This window comes from Salvelinus alpinus, chromosome 5, assembly GCF_045679555.1.
Source record: "Salvelinus alpinus chromosome 5, SLU_Salpinus.1, whole genome shotgun sequence".
Taxonomy (NCBI): Eukaryota; Metazoa; Chordata; class Actinopteri; order Salmoniformes; family Salmonidae; genus Salvelinus; species Salvelinus alpinus.
The window spans coordinates 94,246,092-94,270,591 of NC_092090.1; the positions used below are offsets into that span (position 1 = coordinate 94,246,092).

Genomic DNA, 24,500 nt, shown 5'->3' on the forward strand with positions numbered 1-24,500 from the left:
CACAGTCGTCTGGAACAGCTGGTGCTCTCATGCATGCATCAGTTTTCCTTGCCTCGAAGCGAGCATATTAGATATAGCGCACCAGCAGTTATTAACAAATAGACACACACCCCCGCCCCTCGTCTTACCAGACGTAGCTGCTCTGTCTTGCCGATGCACAGAGAAGCCAGCCAGCTCTATATTTTCTGTGTCGTAGTTCAGCCACGTCTCGGGGAAACATAAGATATTACAGTTTTTAACATCCCGTTGGGAGGATAGTCTTAATCGCAGATCGTCCAGTTGTTTTCCAATGATTGCACGTTGGCCAATTATACAGAGAGTAGTGGTGGTTGACCTACTCGTCAAAGAATTCTTACAAGGCACCCCGCCCTCCTCTTCCTTTTTCTCCGTCTTTTTCACGCTGATGATGGGGATTTGGACCTTGACAAAGCAGTATATCCTTCACGTTGGACTCATTCAAGAAAAAATCTTCTTCCAGTTCGAGGTGAGTAATCGCTGTTCTGATATCCAGAAGTTTTTTCCGGTCATAAGACATTATATTTTTTTTCACATCGTTATAACTCATTTTGTACATAATGTACAAAATGAGTTATAACGATGTGAAAAAAAAAAAAAATTAGCACAGTTGGTTATGAGTCCATAAAATGGCAGCAATCCCCTTCCTTCCCATTGTTATTGTGAAGTGGAAACGTCTAGGAGCAAAAACGGCTCAGCTGCGAAGTGGTAGGCCACACAAGCTCACAGAATGGGACCACCAAATCGCCTGTCCTCGATTGCAACACTCACTACCGAGTTCAAAACTGCCTCTGGAAGCAACGTCAGCACAAGAACTGTTCGCCGGGAGCTTAATGAAATTGGTTTTCATGAACGAGCAGCCAAGCGTTGGCTGGAGTGGTGGAAAGCTCGCCGCCATTTGTCTCTGGAGCAGTGAAAACGAGTTCTCTGGAGTGATGAACCACGCCTCACCATCTGGCAGTCCAATGAACAAATCTTTGTGACAACCGTTTGGGGAAGGCCCTTTCCTCTTTCTGCATGACAATGCCCCTGTGCACAAAGCGAGGTCCTTACAGAAATGGTTTGACGAGATCGGTGTGGAAGAACTTGACTGGCCTGCATAGAGCCCTGACCTCAACCCCATTAAACACCTTTGGGATGAACTGGAACACCGATTTCGAGCCAGGCCTAATCGCCCAACATCAGTGCCCGACCTCATTAATGCTCTTGTGGCTGAATGAAAGCAAGTCCCCGCAGCAATGTTCAAACATCTAGTGGAAATCATTCCCAGAAGAGTGGAGGCTGTTATAACAGCAAAGGAGGGACCAACTTCATATTATTACCCAGGATTTTGGAATGAGATGTTCGACGAATAGGTGTCCACATACTTTTGGTGATGTAGTGTATGTAAATGAGATATTTCTGTATTTCATTTTCAATAAATTTGCAAACATTTAAAAAAATATATTTTCACTTTGTCATTATGGGTATTGTGTGTAGATTGTGTGAGGGAAAAAATCGATTTAATCCATTTTGAATTCAGGCTGTAACACAACAAAATGTGGATTAAGTCAAGGGGTGCGAATACTTTCTAAGGTACAGTATAAACCAACTGAAATCACTTTCCTCCCATTCAGGAATATGAACATATCCCATATCTGCCTCTCTCGTTTCCAGTGATTGTACCATAAACATAGATGTTATACCATTAGGGAGTAGGCTTTTCCTTCTAATGTATTTGATTGAGTCTATTTAAACCAAATGCATTCAAGCGTATAAAAGGTTATAAAGGGAAAAAAGAGGGAAAGAATTTGATATTAAAACACGGCCTCAAGACTCTTTATATAGATGTGAGTAATCCGTCAGTAAGAATCTATATTGTGTTTTGAGTGTTTTAAAATCTGATACAAGCCAAAGACCGTTTTCATTGATTGAACATTCCTGCAACAAGCTGCTTTACCTGACGACTGACTCATTCAATACAATGCATCTGAAAATAACGCGCTTTTTTTCTCTACAGCTGTGTTGCATTGTCTTATAATTGGACCTGACATGCACTTAATAAAGAGACACAGCGAGAACTATGTTCCCATAGATACTTCACTGCAGGCTTTGCCAAAGCCACGGAAAGCCGCGGAACACTTTATATAACGTAATGTCTTGCAAACCAGATATAAACTCTGGCCCAGTGTTCAGAGCCATGGTTTCTCCAAGTAAGGCTTCCAATTCAACCATAACCGGTGAGCTAATCTCAGCTGCTTTTGTTAAGCGTAGAAAGCCAAGACAAGGCAGGTAAAGCATTTCACAGATTTTGAAAAAGAAATGAAAAAAATAATTGAGTAGGATCTTCATATCTCTATACGCTAAGACCTGGGTAACCACATGAAACAGCATGTCAGCATGTCAAGTAGGGCTTTGCTAACAGACATGCAGACACAGAGAATGAAGGCTTTGCTAACAGACATGCAGACACAGAGAATGAAGGCTTTGCTAACAGACATGCAGACACAGAGAATGAAGGCTTTGCTAACAGACATGCAGACACAGAGAATGAAGGCTTTGCTAACAGACATGCAGACACAGAGAATGTAGGCTTTGCTAACAGACATACAGACACAGAGAATGAAGGCTTTGCTAACAGACATGCAGACACAGAGAATGAAGGCTTTGCTAACAGACATGCAGACACAGAGAATGAAGGCTTTGCTAACAGACATGCAGACACAGAGACTTTGCAGTAGCAGCATAATGGTGTCAGAGACCTAAAGAAAGCAAGGAACCCATTTATTCACAAGTCCGTGGTATAACATTGCAAAACTAAATGACGCCAACCTAAAATAGTCATAACAACCCAGTGTTCACAGAATGACGGAGAAACCGAATGACAACATTGTCTGAGTGTGAAAGACAAAGAAAAGCAGTGCCTTTTGGGACTGCACAGAGGCACTTGAGTGTGAGACTGTCACTTCGAGCCTCCCCAGAAACAGCAGGGGAAAAATACATAATCTATAACTTGATACCTGCTGAGAGTGATGAGGGATTTCTATGACACCTTGAGTACTGTTGCCTGAGTAGATTAGCTCCTCTGCATGGTTCCTGTACCACCATGTGAGATGGCTAAAACAGGGGATTTTTGTATTTATTTTTTATTTCACCTTTATTTAAGTAGGCTAGTTGAGAACAAGTTCACATTTGCAACTGCGAGCTGGCCAAAATAAAGCAAAGCAGTTCGACACATACAACAATACAGAGTTACACTTGGAATAAACAAACATACAATCAATAATACAGTAGAAAAAGTCTATATACAGCATGTGCAAATGAGGTAGGATAAGGGAGATAAGGCAATAAATAGGCCATGGTGGCGAAGTAATTACAATATAGCAATTAAACACTGGGATGGTGGAATGTGCAGAAGATGAATGTGCAAGTAGAGATACTGGGGTGCAAAGAAGCAAGATAAATAAATAAATAAATACAGTTTGGGGATGAAGTAGATTGGATGGGCTATTTACAGATGGGCTATGTACAGGTGCAGTGATCTGTGAGCTGCTCTGACAGCTGGTTCTTAAAGCTAGTGAGGGAGGTAAGAGTCTCCAGCTTTAGTGATTTTTGCAGTTTGGGAATTGCTGCTTGTCATCATCCTGCCTCCATCAGTAAAAGTTATTGTCTGTATCAGCACCCTATTCACTATATAGTGCACTACTTTTGACTAGGGCCCATAGGCCTCTGGTCAAAAATAGAAATAGTGCACTATAAAATACATTTAAAGGATTTAGATAAAATCCAACTTTATTTGTCACATGCTCCGAATACAACAAGTGTAGACCTTACCATGAAATGCTTACTTACAAGCCCTTAACCAACAATGTTGTTCAAGAAAGAGCATAAATTAAAGTAAAAATGTATATATAAAGTAACACTATAAAATAACAATAACGAGGCTATTATACAGGGGGTACTGGTACAGAGTCAATGTGTGGGGGTTAAGGGTTAAGCACCTCGTCTAAACAGAATTAGTCTCTTTACGTTCTCAATTTTCATCTTATGTGCATACAGACACCTTGAGACCGACCATGCAAAGGTTCACAATGTCACAAACAGGTTCAATATTAACGTTAATACGATAGTAAAACACAACAGGCAGGACCCTCTGTTAAAGACTGATTTGTGTGTCTTTGTGGCCTCAAACATGTTGGATTAATATAAATACTAAAGAGGGTAGGGCCTGTCAATCCAAATTCCCCTAAATACAGATCTAGGATCAGCTTCCCCTCCCCTAATACTAACCGAAACCATTAGTGTGGGAAATTAAAAGCTTACTCCAGATCAGTGTCTAGAGACAACTCCCCCCCTCTTAGCTGGCACACAGTTGAGAAAGACTGAACAGTAAACAAGTGTCTTTAAAAAGGCTCCAGTAGCCAAAATGTCCACTTCAGTTCTCTTCCTGTGGCTTTCTTTCACATCACAGCTGTAACATTTTATTGACACCCCAAAAGCAACACCATCAATATAGGGCTTTTTTTTTTAGAGCTGTTGGTCTGGCAGAGTGACGAATGAATGATGCTCCCCACAGGCTTCACAGTTGAGACTGTGGCCATCGCAGTATTTGGAGGGACATTTACAAATCTAACACAGCAGGTTTAGCCAGGCTTCTCTCCGTCTGCGTCCTCACCCCAGCTGTGCTACATCATTCCCTGTCAAGAGCAGAGTTCGAGTCCTCAAAGGCGTTCTACTCTACTTAATATATGTTATCCTTAATATATGTCTTATTCGTTTTCATCTCAAAATGATCTGGAGGAATTAACATATTTAAGTCAGCCGAAAATATGCTATATATAGAGAAATAACATATTTTTAGCCTAATAATAAAACATTATACAGCCTCAGAGTATACAGCCTCAGTATTCTGAATTTCATGTCTCAATTTTTTAAATTAATTTTCACTTTGTCATTATGGGGTATTGTGATGTCATTATGGGGTATTGTGATGTCATTATGGGGTATTGTGTGTAGATGGAAAATAAAAAAAAATCTAGTTAATCCATTTTGAATACAGGCTGTAACACAACAAAATGTGCTATTAGTCAAGGGGTATGAATACTTTCTGAAGGCGCTGTACATCCTTGTTACAAATTATTAAGCATTTTAAGTGTTACTAAAATACTATTGTGAAACTGTGGACACTTCAGAGAGAGGGAGGGGGGGGGGGTTGTTAAGTCATAGACAATGAGGTCAGAAAACAAGACAAGTGTTATTTCATTAAGGCACGGCAAAACAAGAATCATTGACGTATGGAGATCTCGAAACAATGGCTGTCCTCGTCAATGCTCCGGCATCACCACTGGGGCTTCTAATGGCTTTTGGCCCATGGCTTTTTCCCAGAACCTCGACTGTAGTTATATCGGGAAGTATCCATATCTGTTACTGTATGGACTGCATCTCAAACGGCACCCTATTCCCTATATGTATGACCAGGGTCCATAGGGATAGGGCTCTAGTCAAAAGTAGTGCACTAAATAGGGAATAGGGTACCGTTTGGGAGGAGCCCGTTGTCCTTTGGCCTCTCTTCGTGAAAATTTGATAGGTCCTTGCCGCTCTTCAGTGGTCAGAGGCTCCATCCACAGTCTTTAAATGGAATTGAATGGCTCGGTCTCTCGTGTGGTTTGTACCAAATGAAAACAATAGTGTTTATGGAGTATGAGTAATGTCTCACAAGAGATGTAACAGAGGGAAACTGAGTTCAATTAGAGTGTTTGGTCATAGACTGGCATTACAGCGGGGCTCTCCACCTCTCACCAGTTCTTATTCACCCTGCCCCTCTTCTCTCCGCCACTCATTTCTATAGCGTGGGAGGCGTGCATTACCAACATAGCATTAGACAACATATTGCCCATAGTCCAGTGGAGGCTGCTGAGGGGAGGACGGCTCATAATAATGGCTGGAAAGGAGCAAATGGAATGGCTTCATGTGTTTGATACAATTCAACTCTATCCGCTCCAGCCATTGGGCTCTCGAGTGCTGCAATCAGTGTCACTACAGTCCCTGGTTCGAATCCAGGAAATATCACATCCGGCCGGTGATTGGGAGTCTCATAGGGTGGTGCACAATTGGCACAGCGTCGTCAGGGTTTGGCCGGGGTAGGCCGTCATTGTAAATAAGAATTTGTTCTTAACTGACTTGCCTAGTTAAATTCTGGTTCAATTTTACCACTAGCCCGTCCTCCCCAATGAAGGTGCCACCAACCTCCTGTGGCCCATACATGTGTAGGCCTACCATTGTATACAGTAGGTCGGGCGCATAAACAGTGTATGGCTTCAGTTGTTATCAATGGATAAGTGTGGTGCCAGATTTGGTTTGGATTCACCTTTGTGGGGGGTTGCAACTCACCTGACCAATAGTCTAGGACACTGGTTCTCAAACCTGGTCCTGGGGACACAAAGGGGGGCACATTTTTGTTTTTGCCCTAACACTACACAGCTGATTCAAATTATTAACTCATCAAAATGCTTTGATGATTTGAATCAGGTGTGTAGTGTTAGGGAAAAAACAAAAATGTGCACCCCTTTGGGTCCCCAGGACCAGGATTGAGAACCAGTGGTCTAGGTAAAAGACTGGCCCATACATTTTGGGTGCTAATGGGGAACGACAGTTTAAATAACCTCATGAGGCATTCAAAAGTGAATTTCTTTAAGAATCAATAGGTATATGATTTATTTAAAAGTTAAAAAAAAAAGATCTACCAATTGCATATTGCCCCTATAAGCAGGTCTTGTTGTACTACTAGCACTGTACCTAGCTAGCACAGAACGTTCCCACACCAAAAAAAAAGGTTCCAGGAACATTCTGGGAACCGACATTTGTTAGCTGGGCATTCATTTTACCAATGCACCCAAACCTTGTATAGCCAAAGAACCTACCAATTAGGCTACTACTGCCCTCAGTGTGTTGCCTGTTTGGACAGTATGCCAGTGTCACTGGGAGAGCTAAGGAAAGCACATCATCTTTTACATCCGTCAACAGCCAGATGGCTTCATAGGGATGGTAGCCAATCTAGAGCTGAGAGGAGGTTTGTGAAGTGGGCTGGTAGAAAGGGATTGGGGGGGGGGGGGTTAAGATTAAAAGGTAGGGCCCAATGCTTGCTCCAACCAGAGGACATTTCAGGGAATATTGAGAGGGTGTCAAGCAAGAGGAGACGGAGGGGGGTTGTGTGTGTGTGTGTGTGTGTGTGTGTGTGTGTGTGTGTGTGTGTGTGTGTGTGTGTGTGTGTGTGTGTGTGTGTGTGTGTGTGTGTGTGTGTGTGTGTGTGTGTGTGTGTGTGTGTGTGTGTGTGTGTGTGTGTGTGTGTGTGTGTGTGTGTGTACTCACCCTGGAGATGGTGAGTGGCATGTTGAAGTCTTTCCCCCCCTGCAGCCTGAAGCCCCATGGGGCCGGGCCAAGCAGGGACACACTGTAGTTACTGCTCATGGTTCTAGAAACACTGGGAAGGAAGGATTTCCACTGGTATGTTAACACCGTAACTCTGGCTTTCAAGATCTGGGATGTGATAAGGGAAAGAGATTGTGTTTATTACACCATTTTGAAGCAAGACGGACAATCCATAAAAGTCTGTTATGATTGAAATCAACCTGAACACCATATCTTACATTCAAAAACAATATAGGTGAACATTTACTTAATACATACATAAATCGGAGATAGAAATCTGGAGTTCAGATGCTATGTTTAAATATGATTAAATATTAAATGCAGAGAGAATACGCTGTACTTCTTAGTACATAAATAAAACAAGGGAGCGAAATATGTTTCTTAAAATAAAACTCATAACATTGTCAAACAAGAGCCTTCAAATCCCAGCCCACAGGATTCCCAAAATAATACAATGTATCACTGTGTGGAAAACTATTTTAAGAAGCAACTGAAGGACAACTGAAGGACACAACTAGAAGATGTTTAAACAAAAATGCTACTCTAAGCGCTTGTTTCCCAGACGCAGATTAAGCCTAGTCATGAAGTAAAAGGCTTTCTCAATGGAGAGTCGCTTTATAATCCAGGACTTGGCATAATATGTGTCTGGGAAACCAGCCCAAGTGTTTTAGAATATGTGAAACCCTACCTCTAGAGTAGGTAGGCAGTCGTATCAGAGATGTAACTGCTATGCAGGTAGGTGGACAACGCAGCACACAGACCAGTTCGCCTCGACAAATCCCTTACCGGCAAAACACTGAGCCACACAGCGGTGTAATGGCCCTTTATACTGGACTAGTGAAGGAAGGGAGGGGGTAAAGAGGAGGGGTAAAGGGGAGGGAGTAAAGGGGAGGGGAGGGGTAAAGGGGAGGGGGTAAAAGGGAGAGAGTAAAGGGGAGGGGAGGTGGTAAAGGGGAGGGCAAAGGGGAGGGGAGGTGGTCAAGGGGAGGGGAGGGGTAAAGGGGAGAGAGTAAAGGGGAGAGAGTAAAGGGGAGGGGAGGGGGTAAAGGGGAGGGGAGGGGGTAAAGGGGAGAGAGTAAAAGGGAAGGGAGGAGTAAAGGGGTAGGGAGGGGTAAAGGGGAGAGAGGGGGTAAAGGGGGGGAGTAAAGGGGAGGGGAGGGGGTAAAGGGTAGGGAATAAAGGGGAGGGGAGGGGGTAAAGAGGAGGGGAAGGGTAAAGTGGAGAGAGGGGATAAAGGGGGGGAGGGGTAAAGGGGAGGGGAGGGAGGGAGTAAAGGGGAGGGAGTAAAGGGGAAGGGGGGGGGGGGTAAAGGGGAGGGGAGGGAGTAAAGGGGAGGGGAGGGGGGAAAGGAGAGGGAGTGAAGGGGAGTGGGTAAAGGGGAGGGAGTAAAGGGGAAGGGAGGGGGTAAAGGAGAGGTGGTAAAGGGGAGGGGAAAAGCCCTCTCCTCTCCATTCAGTTCTATTCCAGGCCAATATTGACTTGTTTTTTAGCAGGAGACTGATATAGTGGCACTCAGTCTATGTTCCACAGCCAGGTCATAGCTCTCAGTGTGTTCACCCAGCCACTAATAGCTGTCTTTAATGGGCCTTCATTCAAAATTAGGCCTGTGACATTCGTTGAATTTTAAATGAAGGTAATTGGCCAGCCAAATGACCTCGGTCTCCGTAATAACCGTTCGAATAGCAAACAAAATATATACAGTACCAGTCAAAAGTTTGGACACACCTACTCATTCAAGGGTTTTTCTTTATTTTTACTATTTTCTACACTGTAGAATAATAGTGAAGACTTCAAAACTATGACATAACACATATGGAATCATGTAGTAACCAGAAAAGTGTTAAACAAATCAAAATGTTTGTTATATTTTAGATTCTTCAAAGTAGCCACCTTTTGCCTTGAATACAGCTTTGCACACAGAGTCCATGTTATCTCAGAAAAGGACTTGTGTGGACTACCACCTTTCAGCTGAGCCGTTGTTGCACCTAAATGTTCCCACTTCACAATAACAGCACTTACAGTTGACTGGGGCAGCTCTAGCAGGGCAGACATTTGACAAACTGACTTGTTGGAAAGGTGGCATACTGCGACGATGCCACGTTGAAAGTCTTTGAGCTCTTCAGTACAGCCCATTCTACTGAAAATGTTTGTCTATGGAGATTACATGGCTGTGTGCTCGATTTTATACACCTGTCAGTAACGGGTGTGGCTGAATTAGCCGAATCCACTAATTTGAATGAGTGTCCACATACTATTGGCCATGTAGTGTACATACAGTAAAAATATATTTTAAACGGTTATGATGGTTATTGTTATTTTTCATGATGGTGTTTACATTTATACTGTAATTGTGCCCTAATCAATGGGGTTTTTCATTTTAAAGCAGAGAGAGAAAATAATGCATGACCTTACGTGACCTTACATGACCTTATGTGACAGGCTGAGGCATTAACGCATGACCTTACGTGACCTTTACATGACCCTACATGACCTTACATGACCTTATGTGACAAGTTGAGGCATTAACGCATGACCTTACGTGACCTTACATGACCTTATGTGACAGGCTGAGGCATTAACGCATGACCTTACGTGACCTTTACATGACCTTACATGACCTTACATGACCTTATGTGACAAGTTGAGGCATTAACGCATGACCTTACGTGACCTTACATGACCTTATGTGACAGGCTGAGGCATTAACGCATGACCTTACGTGACCTTTACATGACCTTACATGACCTTACATGACCTTATGTGACAAGTTGAGGCATTAACGCATGACCTTACGTGACCTAACATGACCTTATGTGACAGGCTGAGGCATTAATGCATGACCTATTGCTCTGTTATGTCAACTTCCACTGAATAAAGCCGCTGAATGATGCAAAGAGAGTGAGGCGAAACACACAGAGGGGACGGTCTCGGTTAGTCTCTCAGAAGGACGGACAAATAGACCGACAGACAGAGAGACAGACGGACAGGGAGACAGGAGGCCTGCCAGGTGTAACAGGAGCAGCCCCGGGGAGGGAAGCCAGCCCACTGACCAGCTGCAGCCCCGTGCTGTGAGGTCACAGGTCACCAAAGGTCGCCAGAGGTCACAGGGAAGCCTGCGTGCAGAGGAAGAGGAAGTTCCAAAGAATGGAGGTGTTACAAACACAGTGTCCATGTTACAAACACAGTGTCCATGTTGCAAACACAGTGTCCATGTTACAAACACAGTGTATCCATGTTACAAACACAGTGTCCATGTTACAAACACAGTGTCCATGTTACAAACACAGTGTCCATGTTACAAACACAGTGTCCATGTTGCAAACACAGTGTCCATGTTACAAACACTGTGTCCATGTTGCAAACACAGTGTCCATGTTACAAACACAGTGTCCATGTTACAAACACAGTGTCCATGTTACAAACACAGTGTCCATGTTACAAACACAGTGTCCATGTTACAAACACAGTGTCCATGTTACAAACACAGTGTCCATGTTACAAACACAGTGTCCATGTTACAAACACAGTGTCCATGTTACAAACACTGTTAGGACAGCCTCAGTCTCAGCAGGACTTGTGTCAATATAATACGAAGTCTACAATAGAGAGAGGATATAACCTGAAACAGGGACTACAATAGAGACATGGTAGAACCTGAAACTGGCACTACAATAGAGAGAGGATAGAACCTGAAACAGGGACTACAATAGAGACAGGATAGAACCTGAAACAGAGACTACAATAGAGATAGGATAGAACCTGAAACCGGGACTACAATAGAGACAGGATAGAACCTGAAACAGGGACTACAATATAGACAGGATAAAACCTGAAACAGGGACTACAATAGAAACAGGATAGAACCTGAAACCGGGACTACAATAGAGAGAGGATAAAACCTGAAACAGGGACTACAATAGAGACAGGGTAGAACCTGAAACAGGGACTACAATAGAGATAGGATAGAACCTGAAACAGGGACTACAATAGAGACAGGGTAGAACCTGAAACAGGGACTACAATATAGATATAATAAATCCTGAAACAGTGACTACAATAGAGACAGGGTAGAACCTGAAACAGGGACTACAATAGAGACAGGATAAAACCTGAGACAGGGACTACAATAGAGACAGGATAGAACCTGAAACAGGGACAACAATAGAGACAGGGTAGAACCTGAAACAGGGACTACAATAGAGACAGGATAGAACCTGAAACAGTGACTACAATGGAGACAGGATAGAACCTGAAACAGTGACTACAATAGAGACAGAATAGAACCTGAAACAGGGACTACAATAGAGACAGGATAGAACCTGAAACCGGGACTACAATAGAGAGAGGATAAAACCTGAAACAGGGACTACAATAGAGACAGGATAGAACCTGAAACAGGGACTACAATAGAGATAGGATAGAACCTGAAACCGGGACTACAATAGAGACAGGATAGAACCTGAAACAGGGACTACAATATAGACAGGATAAAACCTGAAACAGGGACTACAATAGAGACAGGATAAAACCTAAAACAGGGACTACAATAGAGACAGGATAGAACCTGAAACAGGGACTACAATAGAGACAGGGTAGAACCTGAAACCGGGACTACAATAGAGATAGGATAGAACCTGAAACAGGGACTACAATAGAGACAGGGTAGAACCTGAAACAGGGACTACAATATAGATATAATAAATCCTGAAACAGTGACTACAATAGAGACAGGGTAGAACCTGAAACAGGGACTACAATAGAGACAGGATAAAACCTGAAACAGGGACTACAATAGAGACAGGATAGAACCTGAAACAGGGACAACAATAGAGACAGGGTAGAACCTGAAACAGGGACTACAATAGAGACAGGATAGAACCTGAAACAGGGACCACAATAGAGAGAGGAAAGAACCTGAAACAGGGACTACAATAGAGAGAGGATAGAACCTGAAACAGGGACTACAATAGAGACAGGGTACAACCTGAAACAGGGACTACAATAGAGAGAGGATAGAACCTGAAAACGTGACTACAATAGAGAGAGGATAAAACCTGAAACAGGGACTACAATAGAGAGAGGGTAGAACCTGAAACAGGGACTACAATAGAGACAGGATAGAACCTGAAACAGGGACTACAATAGAGAGAGGAAAGAACCTGAAACAGGGACTACAATAGAGAGAGGATAGAACCTGAAACAGGGACTACAATAGAGACAGGGTACAACCTGAAACAGGGACTACAATAGAGAGAGGATAGAACCTGAAAACGTGACTACAATAGAGAGAGGATAAAACCTGAAACAGGGACTACAATAGAGAGAGGGTAGAACCTGAAACAGGGACTACAATAGAGACAGGATAGAACCTGAAACAGGGACAACAATAGAGAGGGTAGAACCTGAAACAGGGACTACAATAGAGACAGGGTAGAACCTGAAACAGGGACTACAATAGAGACAGGATAGAACCTGAAACAGGGATTACAATAGAGACAGGATAGAACCTGAAACAGGGACTACAATAGAGACAGGATAGAACCTGAAACAGGGACTACAATAGAGAGAGGATAAAACCTGAAACAGGGACTACAATAGAGACAGGGTAAAACCTGAAACAGGGACTACAATAGAGACAGGGTAGACCCTGAAACAGGGACTACAATAGAGACAGGACAGACCCTGAAACAGGGACTACAATAGAGACAGGATAAAACCTGAAACAAGGACTACAATAGAGACAGGGTAGAACCTGAAACAGGGACTACAATAGAGACAGGGTAGAACCTGAAACAGGGACTACAATAGAGACAGGATAGAACCTGAAACAGGGACTACAATAGAGACAGGGTAGAACCTGAACCAGAGGGGCCAAGGGGATCTGAGGCCCAGATGGGGATAGTCAGTCATAATAACTCCAGAAACAATGAGAGTGTACGCACTGCAGTCACAACCCTCAGACTCGGTGCCATTCAAATTTCCTTTGTTCAGGCTCAGTGTCTATTTCAGGCCCCATATGCTCACCTCTCTACTCCCTAATGATCTTACCTTTGTCCCTGCCTCCCCCCAACACACACACACCGTACACATGCACACACACACACACACACACACACACTCAAACACACAAACACACGCCACGCCACTCCACCCAGTTTAAATTGCATGATAATCTGCCCCACATAAATTTCATTTAATGCATCATTCACATGAACAAAAGAATCCCCCAGGCACAGATGCTGGTTAGGTGCCATGTATGCTACATCCAGCCCGTCTTCTGGGCTGAGGGGAACAGCTGAGCTTCAACAGAATGATCCATGGCCTTTACAGCATGTTCACATATACACATTTTAACAGCAGGATCATATGTAGGTGATTCTTGCAACCCCCTCTGGCATCCTTCGCTAAACAAAACGGCATATTCACTTTTGTTTAGCGAAGGATGCCAGAGGGGGTTGCAAGAATCGTCTACACATGATCCTGCTGTTAAAATGTGTATATGTGAACATGCTGTAAAAATACAAGAGACGTAAATTATCCAACGATGGCTATTGTGTAATCCGTTATTACTTAGTTTTATTGTTGATTCAGATTTGAAAAGGGACGGTGTGCCAGACACCGTAAGGGCTCAGATGCCCAGAGAGCAACACAAACAGCACAGAGCAGCCAGCTAGGCGGTGGGGGACTTGCTCTTAATGATGTCAGTCTCGCCATCTGATCTCTCTGTTCCCCAGACCTGAGCCTAGATAATACCCATTCTATCCTGCCTCCACTGTGGTAGTATGTATAGTTCACATGCACTGGTGGAGACCCTGCTAAAGCCCAAATGGAAACGAATTTCCTATACAGTGCACTACGTTTGACCAAAGCCCTGTGGGACCTACACTATGTGGGCATAAAGGATGACATTTGGGACAAATCCCATCTCCAACCCTGAACCCTTACCCTCTGATAGCTAACCACCAATGGCTGGCTGACAGAAATACAGTCATTTAATTTAGGCAATTTAGACGCAAAACAATCATGCTTAATTGTAGTCGTGCGGCTCCCAAAACTCCACAGCATTGCAATAATATGAAAATATGAAACAGTTTCCAATGGACAACTTTTTTTACTATCCACTCTCTCACTGTTCCTGGAGCAGCCTAGTGTCCTTTCACTGATCCTGGAGCAGCCTAGTGTCCTTTCACTGTTCCTGGAGCAGCCTAGTGTCCTTTCACTGTTCCTGGAGCAGCCTAGTGTCCTTTCACTGTTCCTGGAGCAGCCTAGTGTCCTTTCACTGTTCCTGGAGCAGCCTAGTGTCCTTTCACTGTTCGTGGAGCAGCCTAGTGTCCTTTCACTGTTCCTGGAGCAGCCTAGTGTCCTTTCACTGTTCCTGGAGCAGCCTAGTGTCCATTCACTGTTCCTGGAGCAGCCTAGTGTCCTTTCACTGTTCCTGGAGCAGCCTAGTGTCCTTTCACTGTTCCTGGAGCAGCCTAGTGTCCTTTCACTGTTCCTGGAGCAGCCTAGTGTCCTTTCACTGTTCCTGGAGCAGCCTAGTGTCCTTTCACTGTTCCTGGAGCAGCTTAGTGTCCTTTCACTGTTCCTGGAGCAGCCTGGCGTCCTTTCACTGTTCCTGAATAGGGTATCTCTGATCTCAGACAGTGCACATTTCATTAGGTATTCCCTTTCCCCTTCCCCTTCATTTATAGGTCAGCTAATGCTGAACCTTTTCGGCATTGAAATCAAATGCTAAAGAAGCACGAGCCATTGACAGTCTACGACACGTCCCGTTTGGAGCCTCATAACATACTTTATTTTCAACTCCGTTACCTTTGCTGACTCTGGCCCAGGCTTGTAGGGGTGAAAATGCCCCTAGGCCCTGATCTTGTGTCTATTTTCTATTTTCCCCACTAATGGTTAAGGTTAGAATTAGAGGGATGGAAGCTGATCCTAGATCTGTACCTAGGGGAAACTTCACCCCGGAGACATAAACTCTGTGAATCTGATTCTGATCTCATGTTTTTTTATTAGCAGATGATAGTCAAGAGTGAATACAACATACAATAACAGGCAACATGTGTAGATGCAGTCTAGGCACTACAATATCCTAAATGCTTGTGTTCATCCAGTCATTTGATCTACTCAACTCTACGAGCCTTTTAATTCAAGCCCTCTTATCTGTACCCACGACTCATCCATTAAAGTCTCCTTAGTTACAGTAGGTTAAGTCTCAAATGGCACCCTATTCCCTATTTAGTGCACAATTTTTTATCAGAGCCCTATGGGAGTGCACTACATAGGGAATAGTGTACAATTTGGGATAAACGCTTACTCACAGTGGAAAATATTCAGAAGGGTGATCCCCTATAAAGGGGATTTGCAGTTCCAAGCAAGACACTGAGTGAAATGTGGGGATTTGCAGCTGTTCAGGGGCCCAGATGGGAGGGGCCAAGCGCCCAAGCCAATATCATGAGAAGAGATATGCCCAAATCGATCCTACAGTATAGTCTCCTATACAATATCCTACAGTTTAGTCTCCTGTAATCGATCCTACAGTAGAGTCTCCTATAATAGATCCTACAGTATAGTCTCCTATAATAGATCCTACAGTATAGTCTCCTATAATAGATCCTACAGTTTAGTCTCCTGTAATAGATCCTACAGTATAGCCTCCTATAATAGATCCTACAGTATAGTCTCCTATAATAGATCCTACAGTATGGTCTCCTGTAATAGATCCTACAGTCTCCTATAATAGATCCTACAGTTTAGTCTCCTGTAATAGATCCTATAGTATCCTATAATAGATCCTACAGTATAGTCTCCTATAATAGATCCTACAGTATAGTCTCCTATAATAGATCATATAGTATAGTCTCCTATAATAGATGCTACAGTCTCCTATAATAGATCCTACAGTATAGTCTCCTATAATAGATCCTACAGTATAGTCTCCTATAATAGATCCTACAGTATAGTCTCCTATAATAGATCCTACAGTCTCCTATAATAGATCCTACAGTCTCCTATAATAGATCCTATAGTCTACTATAATAGATCCTATAGTCTCCTATAATAGATCCTACAGTATAGTCTCCTATAATAGATCCTACAGTCTCCTATAATAGATCCTACAGTCTCCTATAATAGATCCTACAGTATAGTCTCCTATAATAGATCCTACAGTATAGTCTCCTATAATAGATCCTACAGTATAGTCTCCTATAATAGATCCTACAGTCTCCTATAATAGATCCTACAGTATAGTCTCCTATAATAGATCCTACAGTCTCCTATAATAGATCCTACAGTCTCCTATAATAGATCCTACAGTATAGTCTCCTATAATAGATCCTACAGTATAGTCTCCTGTAATAGATCCTACAGTCTCCTATAATAGATCCTACAGTATAGTCTCCTATAATAGATCCTACAGTATAGTCTCCTATAATAGATCCTACAGTATAGTCTCCTATAATAGATCCTATAGTCTCCTGTAATAGATCCTACAGTATAGTATCCTATAATAGATCCTACAGTATAGTCTCCTATAATAGATCCTACAGTCTCCTATAATAGATCCTAGAGTATAGTCTCCTATAATAGATCCTACAGTATAGTCTCCCATAATAGATCCTACAGTCTCCTATAATAGATTCTACAGTATAGTCTCCTGTAATAGATCATACAGTCTCCTATAATAGATCCTACAGTATAGTCTCCTGTAATAGATCATACAGTCTCCTATAATAGATCCTACAGTATAGTCTCCTGTAATAGATCATACAGTCTCCTATAATAGATCCTACAGTCTCCTATAATAGATCCTACAGTATAGTCTCCTATAATAGATCCTACAGTATAGTCTCCTATAATAGATCCTACAGTCTCCTATAATAGATCCTACAGTATAGTCTCCTGTAATAGATCCTACAGTCTCCTATAATAGATCCTACAGTCTCCTATAATAGATCCTATAGTCTCCTGTAATAGATCCTACAGTATAGTCTCCTATAATAGATCCTATAGTCTCCTATAATAGATCCTACAGTATAGTCTCCTATAATAGATCCTACAGTATAGCCTTCTTTAATAGATCCTATAGTCTCCTGTAATAGATCCTACAGTTTAGTCTCCTATAATAGATCCTACAGTATAGTCTCCTATAATAGATCCTACAGTCTCCTATAATAGATCCTACAGTATAGTCTCCTGTAATAGATCCTACAGTCTCCTATAATAGATCCTACAGTATAGTCTCCTATAAGAGATCCTACAGTATAGTCTCCTATAATAGATCCTACAGTATAGTCTCCAATAATAGATCCTACAGTATAGTCCCTATAATAGATCCTACAGTATAGTCTTCTGTAATAGATCCTACAGTCTCCTATAATAGATCCTACAGTATAGTCTCCTATAATAGATCCTACAGTATAGTCTCCTATAATAGATCCTACAGTATAGTCTCCAATAATAGATCCTACAGTATAGTCTCCTATAATAGATCCTACAGTCTCCTATAATAGATCCTACAGTATAGTATCCTGTAATAGATCCTACAGTCTCCTATAATAGATCCTACAGTATAGTCTCCTATAATAGATCGTATAGTCTCCTATAATAGATCCTACAGTATAGTCTCCTGTAATAGATCCTACAGTCTTCTATAATAGATCCTACAGTATAGTCTCTTGTAATAGATCCTACAGTCTCCTATAATAGATCCTACAGTATAGTCTCCTATAATAGATCCTATAGTTTCCTATAATAGATCCTACAGTATAGTCTCCTATAATAGATCCTATAGTATAGTCTCCTATAATAGATCCTACAGTACAGTCTCCTATAATAGATCCTACAGTATAGTCTCCTATAATAGATCCTATAGTATAGTATCCTATAATAGATCCTACAGTACAGTCTCCTATAATAGATCCTACAGTATAGTCTCCTATAATAGATCCTACAGTCTCCTATAATAGATCCTACAGTATAGTCTCCTATAATAGATCCTACAGTATAGTCTCCTATAATAGATCCTACAGTACAGTCTCCTATAATAGATCCTACAGTATAGTCTCCTGTAATAGATCCTACAGTATAGTCTCCTATAATAGATCCTACAGTATAGTCTCCTATAATAGATCCTACAGTATAGTCTCCTATAATAGATCCTATAGTCTCCTATAATAGATCATACAGTCTCCTATAATAGATCCTACAGTCTCCTATAATAGATCCTACAGTATAGTCTCCTATAATAGATCCTACAGTATAGTCTCCTATAATAGATCCTACAGTATAGTCTCCAATAATAGATCCTACAGTATAGTCTCCTATAATAGATCCTACAGTCTCCTATAATAGATCCTATAGTCTCCTATAATAGATCCTACAGTATAGTCTCCTATAATAGATCTTACAGTATTGTCTCCTATAATTGACTTCTCATGAATCACCCGTTTTTGTAAATACAGTCTCGTCCCAAACGTTATCCTGTTCCCTACATCGTGCACTACTTTTGAACGGGGCCCATAGGGTAGTGCATTATATAGGGAATAGGGGCCCATAGAGTTCTGGTAAAAAGTAGTCCATTATATAGGGAATAGGGTGCCATATGGAACACAAACACAGCCAGCCGGTCCCCCACCTTCAGAACAATCCAGACTATTCAACCAATCCGCCAATCCCGAGTATGGAGCCATGGGGGTGCCTGTGCAAACAATAACTTTCCAAACTCTCTTTCCTTCCTGCTAGGGCAGCTGTTGTGTGTTGACTGCATGCTGGCTGTGTCCAGTCCAGTTCCAGTTAGAGCCTTTAGCTAGGATTAGCTGCCTCTCCTGTTGCCCCATGCAGGCTAGAGCTAAGGGAGCCCTTTTAGAGAGGCTCCCTATGTCTGTCTGTCTGTCCGTGGTTTAGAGAGGCTCTGTCTGTCTGTCTGCCCGTGGTTTAGAGAGGCTCCGTCTGTCTGTCTGTCTGTCTGTCTGTCTGTCTGTCTGTCTGTCTGTCTGTCTGTCTGTCTGTCTGTCTGTCTGTCTGTCTGTCTGTCTGTCTGCCTGCCTGCCTGCCTGCCTGCCTGCTGTCTGCCTGCCTGTCTGTCTGTCTGTCTGTCTGTCTGTCTGTCTGTCTGTCTGTCTGTGGTTTAGAGAGGCTCTGTCTGTCTGTCTGTGTTTTAGAGAGGCTTCGTCTGTCTGTCTGTGGTTTGGAGAGGCTTCGTCTGTCTGTCTGTCTGTCTGTCTGTCTGTCTGTCTGTCTGTCTGTCTGTCTGTCTGTCTGTCTGTCTGTCTGTCTGTCTGTCTGTCTGTCTGTCTGTCTGTCTGTCTGTCTGTCTGTCTGTCTGTCTGTCTGTCTGTCTGTCTGTCTGTCTGTCTGTCTGTCTGTCTGTATTCAACCATCTGTCTCACACCCTGCCTGCTTGTGTTTTAGAGGCTATGTCTGCCTGCCTGTCTGCCTGTGTTTTAGAGGCTATGTCTGTCTGCCTGCCTGCCTGTCTGTCTGGTCTGTTTGCCTGTCAATGGCTTCCTACCTCATCCCCCTGGCTGCAGGCAGAGCTAGGCCTGTGCCACATAGTAGCTCTTGTGCTGATGTAGACAGCTTAGTGAAATGATAAACACAAGAGCAGATTCCCTGGACTACTCCATTACATATCATCAGTCTGGGCTTTATGCACAGACTCTGGAACAATATGACACGTTTATACTATTTAATGACTCATTTTATTATTATTATACCTAATGCAGTCATTGACAAGATAAAAAAACAACAGAAAACAAGGAACATGTTTCTTCATCCTACTATATCATTGGAGGCCATATGGCCATGGCTTAAGGCTCTACATGAGAAGCAAGCTAGCTCTCCGAGGCATATCAAAGCATCTGCTCCAATCACTGAGCTAACATCAATACACCCAACCCCCAAACATAAATGCACCCAACCCCCAAACATCAATGCACCCAGCCCTAGTAATGTAAAGCTCCCTGCCTCGCTCTCCTCTCTGTCTCTCTTCAACAACAATGAATGAAAACAGTCCACTGATGTCTGGTGATTGACGGTCACTGCTGGTAAGTAGCTGAGGTTAACAGGATCTCTCTATTCCACCTGCAACACAATCAGTTGTCTCTCTCTCGCTCTCTCTTTCTCAGTCAAAGACTAATTATTTTAACATGCACACACACGTCTCCCTACACATGCACATGCACACACACATACACACACACATACACACACAGTAATTATATCTAATCAAGTTTGTATTTCTGACAGAAAATGCCAAATTCTGCAAATAGGAAGGTAGCCTACAGTTGTGTTGAAATGAAATGACGTGACGGCACACACATTACAAGCAAAACCAAACGTATTCCTTTTTCCCCAATTTAGCTTATGACATTATGACTGCCTACATTATGACATGACTTTATGACAGCCTACATTATAAAATGACTTTATGACAGCCTACATTATGACATGACTTTATGACAGCCTACATTATAAAATGACTTTATGACAGCCTACATTATGACATGACTTTATGACGGCCTACATTATAAAATGACTTTATGACAGCCTACATTATGACATGACTTTATGACGGCCTACATTATAAAATGACTTTATGACAGCCTACATTATGACATGACTTTATGACAGCCTACATTATAACATGACATTATGACAGCCTACATTATAAAATGACTTTATGACAGCTTACATTATGACATGACTTTATGACAGCCTACATTATAACATGACTTTATGACAGCCTACATTATGACATGACTTTATTACACCCTACATTATAACATTACTTTATGACAGCCTACATTATGACATGACTTTATTACAGCCTACATTATAACATGACTTTATGACTTTAAGACAACCTACATGATGACATAACTTTATGACAGCCTACATTATGACATCACTTTATGACAGCATACATTATGACATGATTTTATGACAGCCTACATTATGACATGACTGTATGACAGCCTACATTATGACATAACTTTATGACATGACTTTATGACAGCCTACATTATGACATAACTTTATGACAGCCTACATTATGACATGACTTAAAACGGCCTAAATTATGACATGACTTTATGACAGCCTACATTATGACATGACTTTATGACAGCATACATTATGACATGATTTTATGATGGCCTACATTATGACATGACTTTATGACAGCCTACATTATAACATGACTTTATGACAGCCTACATTATGACATGACTTTATTACACCCTACATTATAACATTACTTTATGACAGCCTACATTATGACATGACTTTATTACAGCCTACATTATAACATGACTTTATGACTTTAAGACAACCTACATGATGACATAACTTTATGACAGCCTACATTATGACATCACTTTATGACAGCATACATTATGACATGATTTTATGACAGCCTACATTATGACATGACTGTATGACAGCCTACATTATGACATAACTTTATGACATGACTTTATGACAGCCTACATTATGACATAACTTTATGACAGCCTACATTATGACATGACTTAAAACGGCCTAAATTATGACATGACTTTATGACAGCCTACATTATGACATGACTTTATGACAGCATACATTATGACATGATTTTATGATGGCCTACATTATGACATGACTTTATGACAGCCTACATTACGACATAACTTTATGACATGACTATATGACAGCCTACATTATGACATGACTTTACGACAGCCTACATTATGACAGGACTTCATGACAGCCTACATTATGACATTACTTTATGACAGCCTACATTATGACACTCTACATTATGACATGACTTTATGACAGCCTACATTAAAACATGACTTCATGACAGCTTACATTATGACAACATACATTATGACATGACATTACTTTATGATAACCTACATTATGACATAACTTTATGACAGCCTACATTCTGACAGCCTACATTATGACATGACTTTATGACAGCCAACATTATGACATGACTTTATGACAGCCTACATTATGACATGACTTTATGACATCCTATATTTTGACATTACTTTATGACATGACTTTACGACAGCCAACATTATGACATGACTTTATGACAGCCTACATTATAACATGACTTTATGACAGCCTACATTATGACATGACTTTATGACAGCCTACATTATGACATGACTTTATGACATCCTATATTTTGACATGACTTTATGACATGACTTTACGACAGACTACATTATGACATGACTTTATGACAGCCTACATTATGAGAGGACATTATAACAGGTTCATGACAAGTGATGTAAATAAACTATAGCAGCAGCCCAGTATAAATAATGTAGCCTATGCAAATTATGGTGTCCTTTGTGACCATAATTCCATCTATGGTGAGATACAATGGCCATCATCCTTCACGTGGCCAGGGTTGGGTGTAACTGATTACACACAGTTACTTTACCAGTAAAAATATTGTAATCAGATTACAGATACTTTTGAAAAACTAGATGATTACTTCTTGGATTTAAAAAAAAATCATATAGGATGTTTCTGTAAAAAAAAATATTATAACAGCTTTCTGTGTTCTGAATGACATTCAAATCAGCATCGAATTTCTTTTGCAAGTTTAAGTTTGTTCCATCTGAGCGAGTCCACTATGATGACACACCAAATGCATTTGATGGATCCTGGACTTCCTCCAAAGTAACGTAATCAGATTATGTTACTGAGTTTGGGGTAATCCAAAAATTATTTTACTGATGAAAATGTTGGACATGCAACTAGTAACTAACAGATTACATTTAGAAAGAAACCTACCCAACCCTGCACTTGACCCTGCCTCCACACGGCACGGGGCATTGAACACAGACCGTATTAACTAACTAAACCATCATCTATTGTAGAACATTTTCATCCATGCACTTGTTTTAGCGCAGTTACCATCTCCTTTGTCATGCATGCTAATAGATGTTTCGCTGAGTGGTTCACCCACCTCTTCACCGCGCGGTCCAGGCTCCGTCGTTCACGACTACTGTCTGCTCCAGTTCAATGGGAATGTGGTCCTGTGGCTTTCCTCAGCGTCCCAGACCAGTTTGACTTCTGCCACGAACTGCGCTCTTTTCAAACAGCGAGGGAGGCGAATTGCCCTCTTCATATTACGTCATGAAAGCAGGGACAGTATCAGTACGTTAATTTGTTTCCATTCATAAGGCGTGCTGTTTGAATGCACGATATTTTCATAGTGTTGACGAAAGAAAACAATGAAAACAAAAATATAAAGCAATAAAGAAAATAAGAGTGGACATTCAGAGAATAATAGCCAATGGATTTCTGTGAACATTAACCCACTAAAATGTAAATTCAATTATATATGCAGTGTCCTACTTAAATTATATTAGTTTGTGTATTGTTACAAACACTTCCCTGAGCAGATTTTCTAATAAACTATTGAATAGCTTATAATTGTGAATGACCGTAGAAAATCTGCTAAACGAAGTGTTTGTTCAATTTAATGTGACTGATGCTGAGTGTGTGTATGATAGCAATTCTAAGAACAAGTTACGGTAAGTTTCATTTAAATCAGAGTGCGATGGATGCCACACCTTGACTTCATTCTTATCCCAGTAATAGCTTTCAGTTAGCTCTGGTCCATGGTGTAAGTGCGCGTTCGTCTAAGTCTAGGCCTACTGTTGGAGAAACGCGTACTAACGCCCTGGACCAGAGCTATCATCCAGTTTGCCCCTGTTCCAGAGTTGAGAAGTCTTTCACGATAGCTACAGTAAATGAGGGAAACAAATTTAAAATAAATAGATACCTTCACTGTTCAAGTAATGGATACTGAATATTGACAAGGCCTAGGCCACTATATTCAATGCATTATGTGATAAATGTGTGGATGACGTTCACATGTTCATGGGCCTAACGGTTAGAGCAGTGGGCCAGTAACTGAAAGGTTGCTGGCCCAGAAGGACAGGTAAAAGTATTCTGCCCCTGAACAAGGCAGTTTAACCCACTCTTCCGAGGCCGTCATTGTAAGTAAGAATTTGTTCTTAACTGACTTGCCTAGTTAAATAAAAATATTGGGACTCATTTGA

The 24,500-nt window shown here is 41.6% G+C and overlaps 1 protein-coding gene across 13 annotated transcripts in view; it reads right to left on the reverse strand.

Moving 5' to 3' along the window:
• pdlim5a (PDZ and LIM domain 5a) overlaps positions 1-23,545 on the reverse strand; it is a 126,547-nt gene extending 103,002 nt beyond the window's left edge. For 12 of the 13 annotated variants that reach the window (XM_071404238.1, XM_071404237.1, XM_071404236.1 and 9 more), the window contains exons 1-2: positions 8,111-8,245; positions 7,363-7,530 (exon numbers count right to left, since the gene is read on the reverse strand). In XM_071404238.1, coding sequence (XP_071260339.1) covers positions 7,363-7,461 — 99 coding nt within the window. In that variant the 5' untranslated portion in view covers positions 7,462-7,530; positions 8,111-8,245. Of the gene's footprint in view, positions 1-7,362; positions 7,531-8,110; positions 8,246-23,398 lie in introns of those variants that run through there. The other variant, XM_071404229.1, reaches the window with a different exon arrangement.
• Positions 23,546-24,500: the final 955 nt, after the last annotated feature.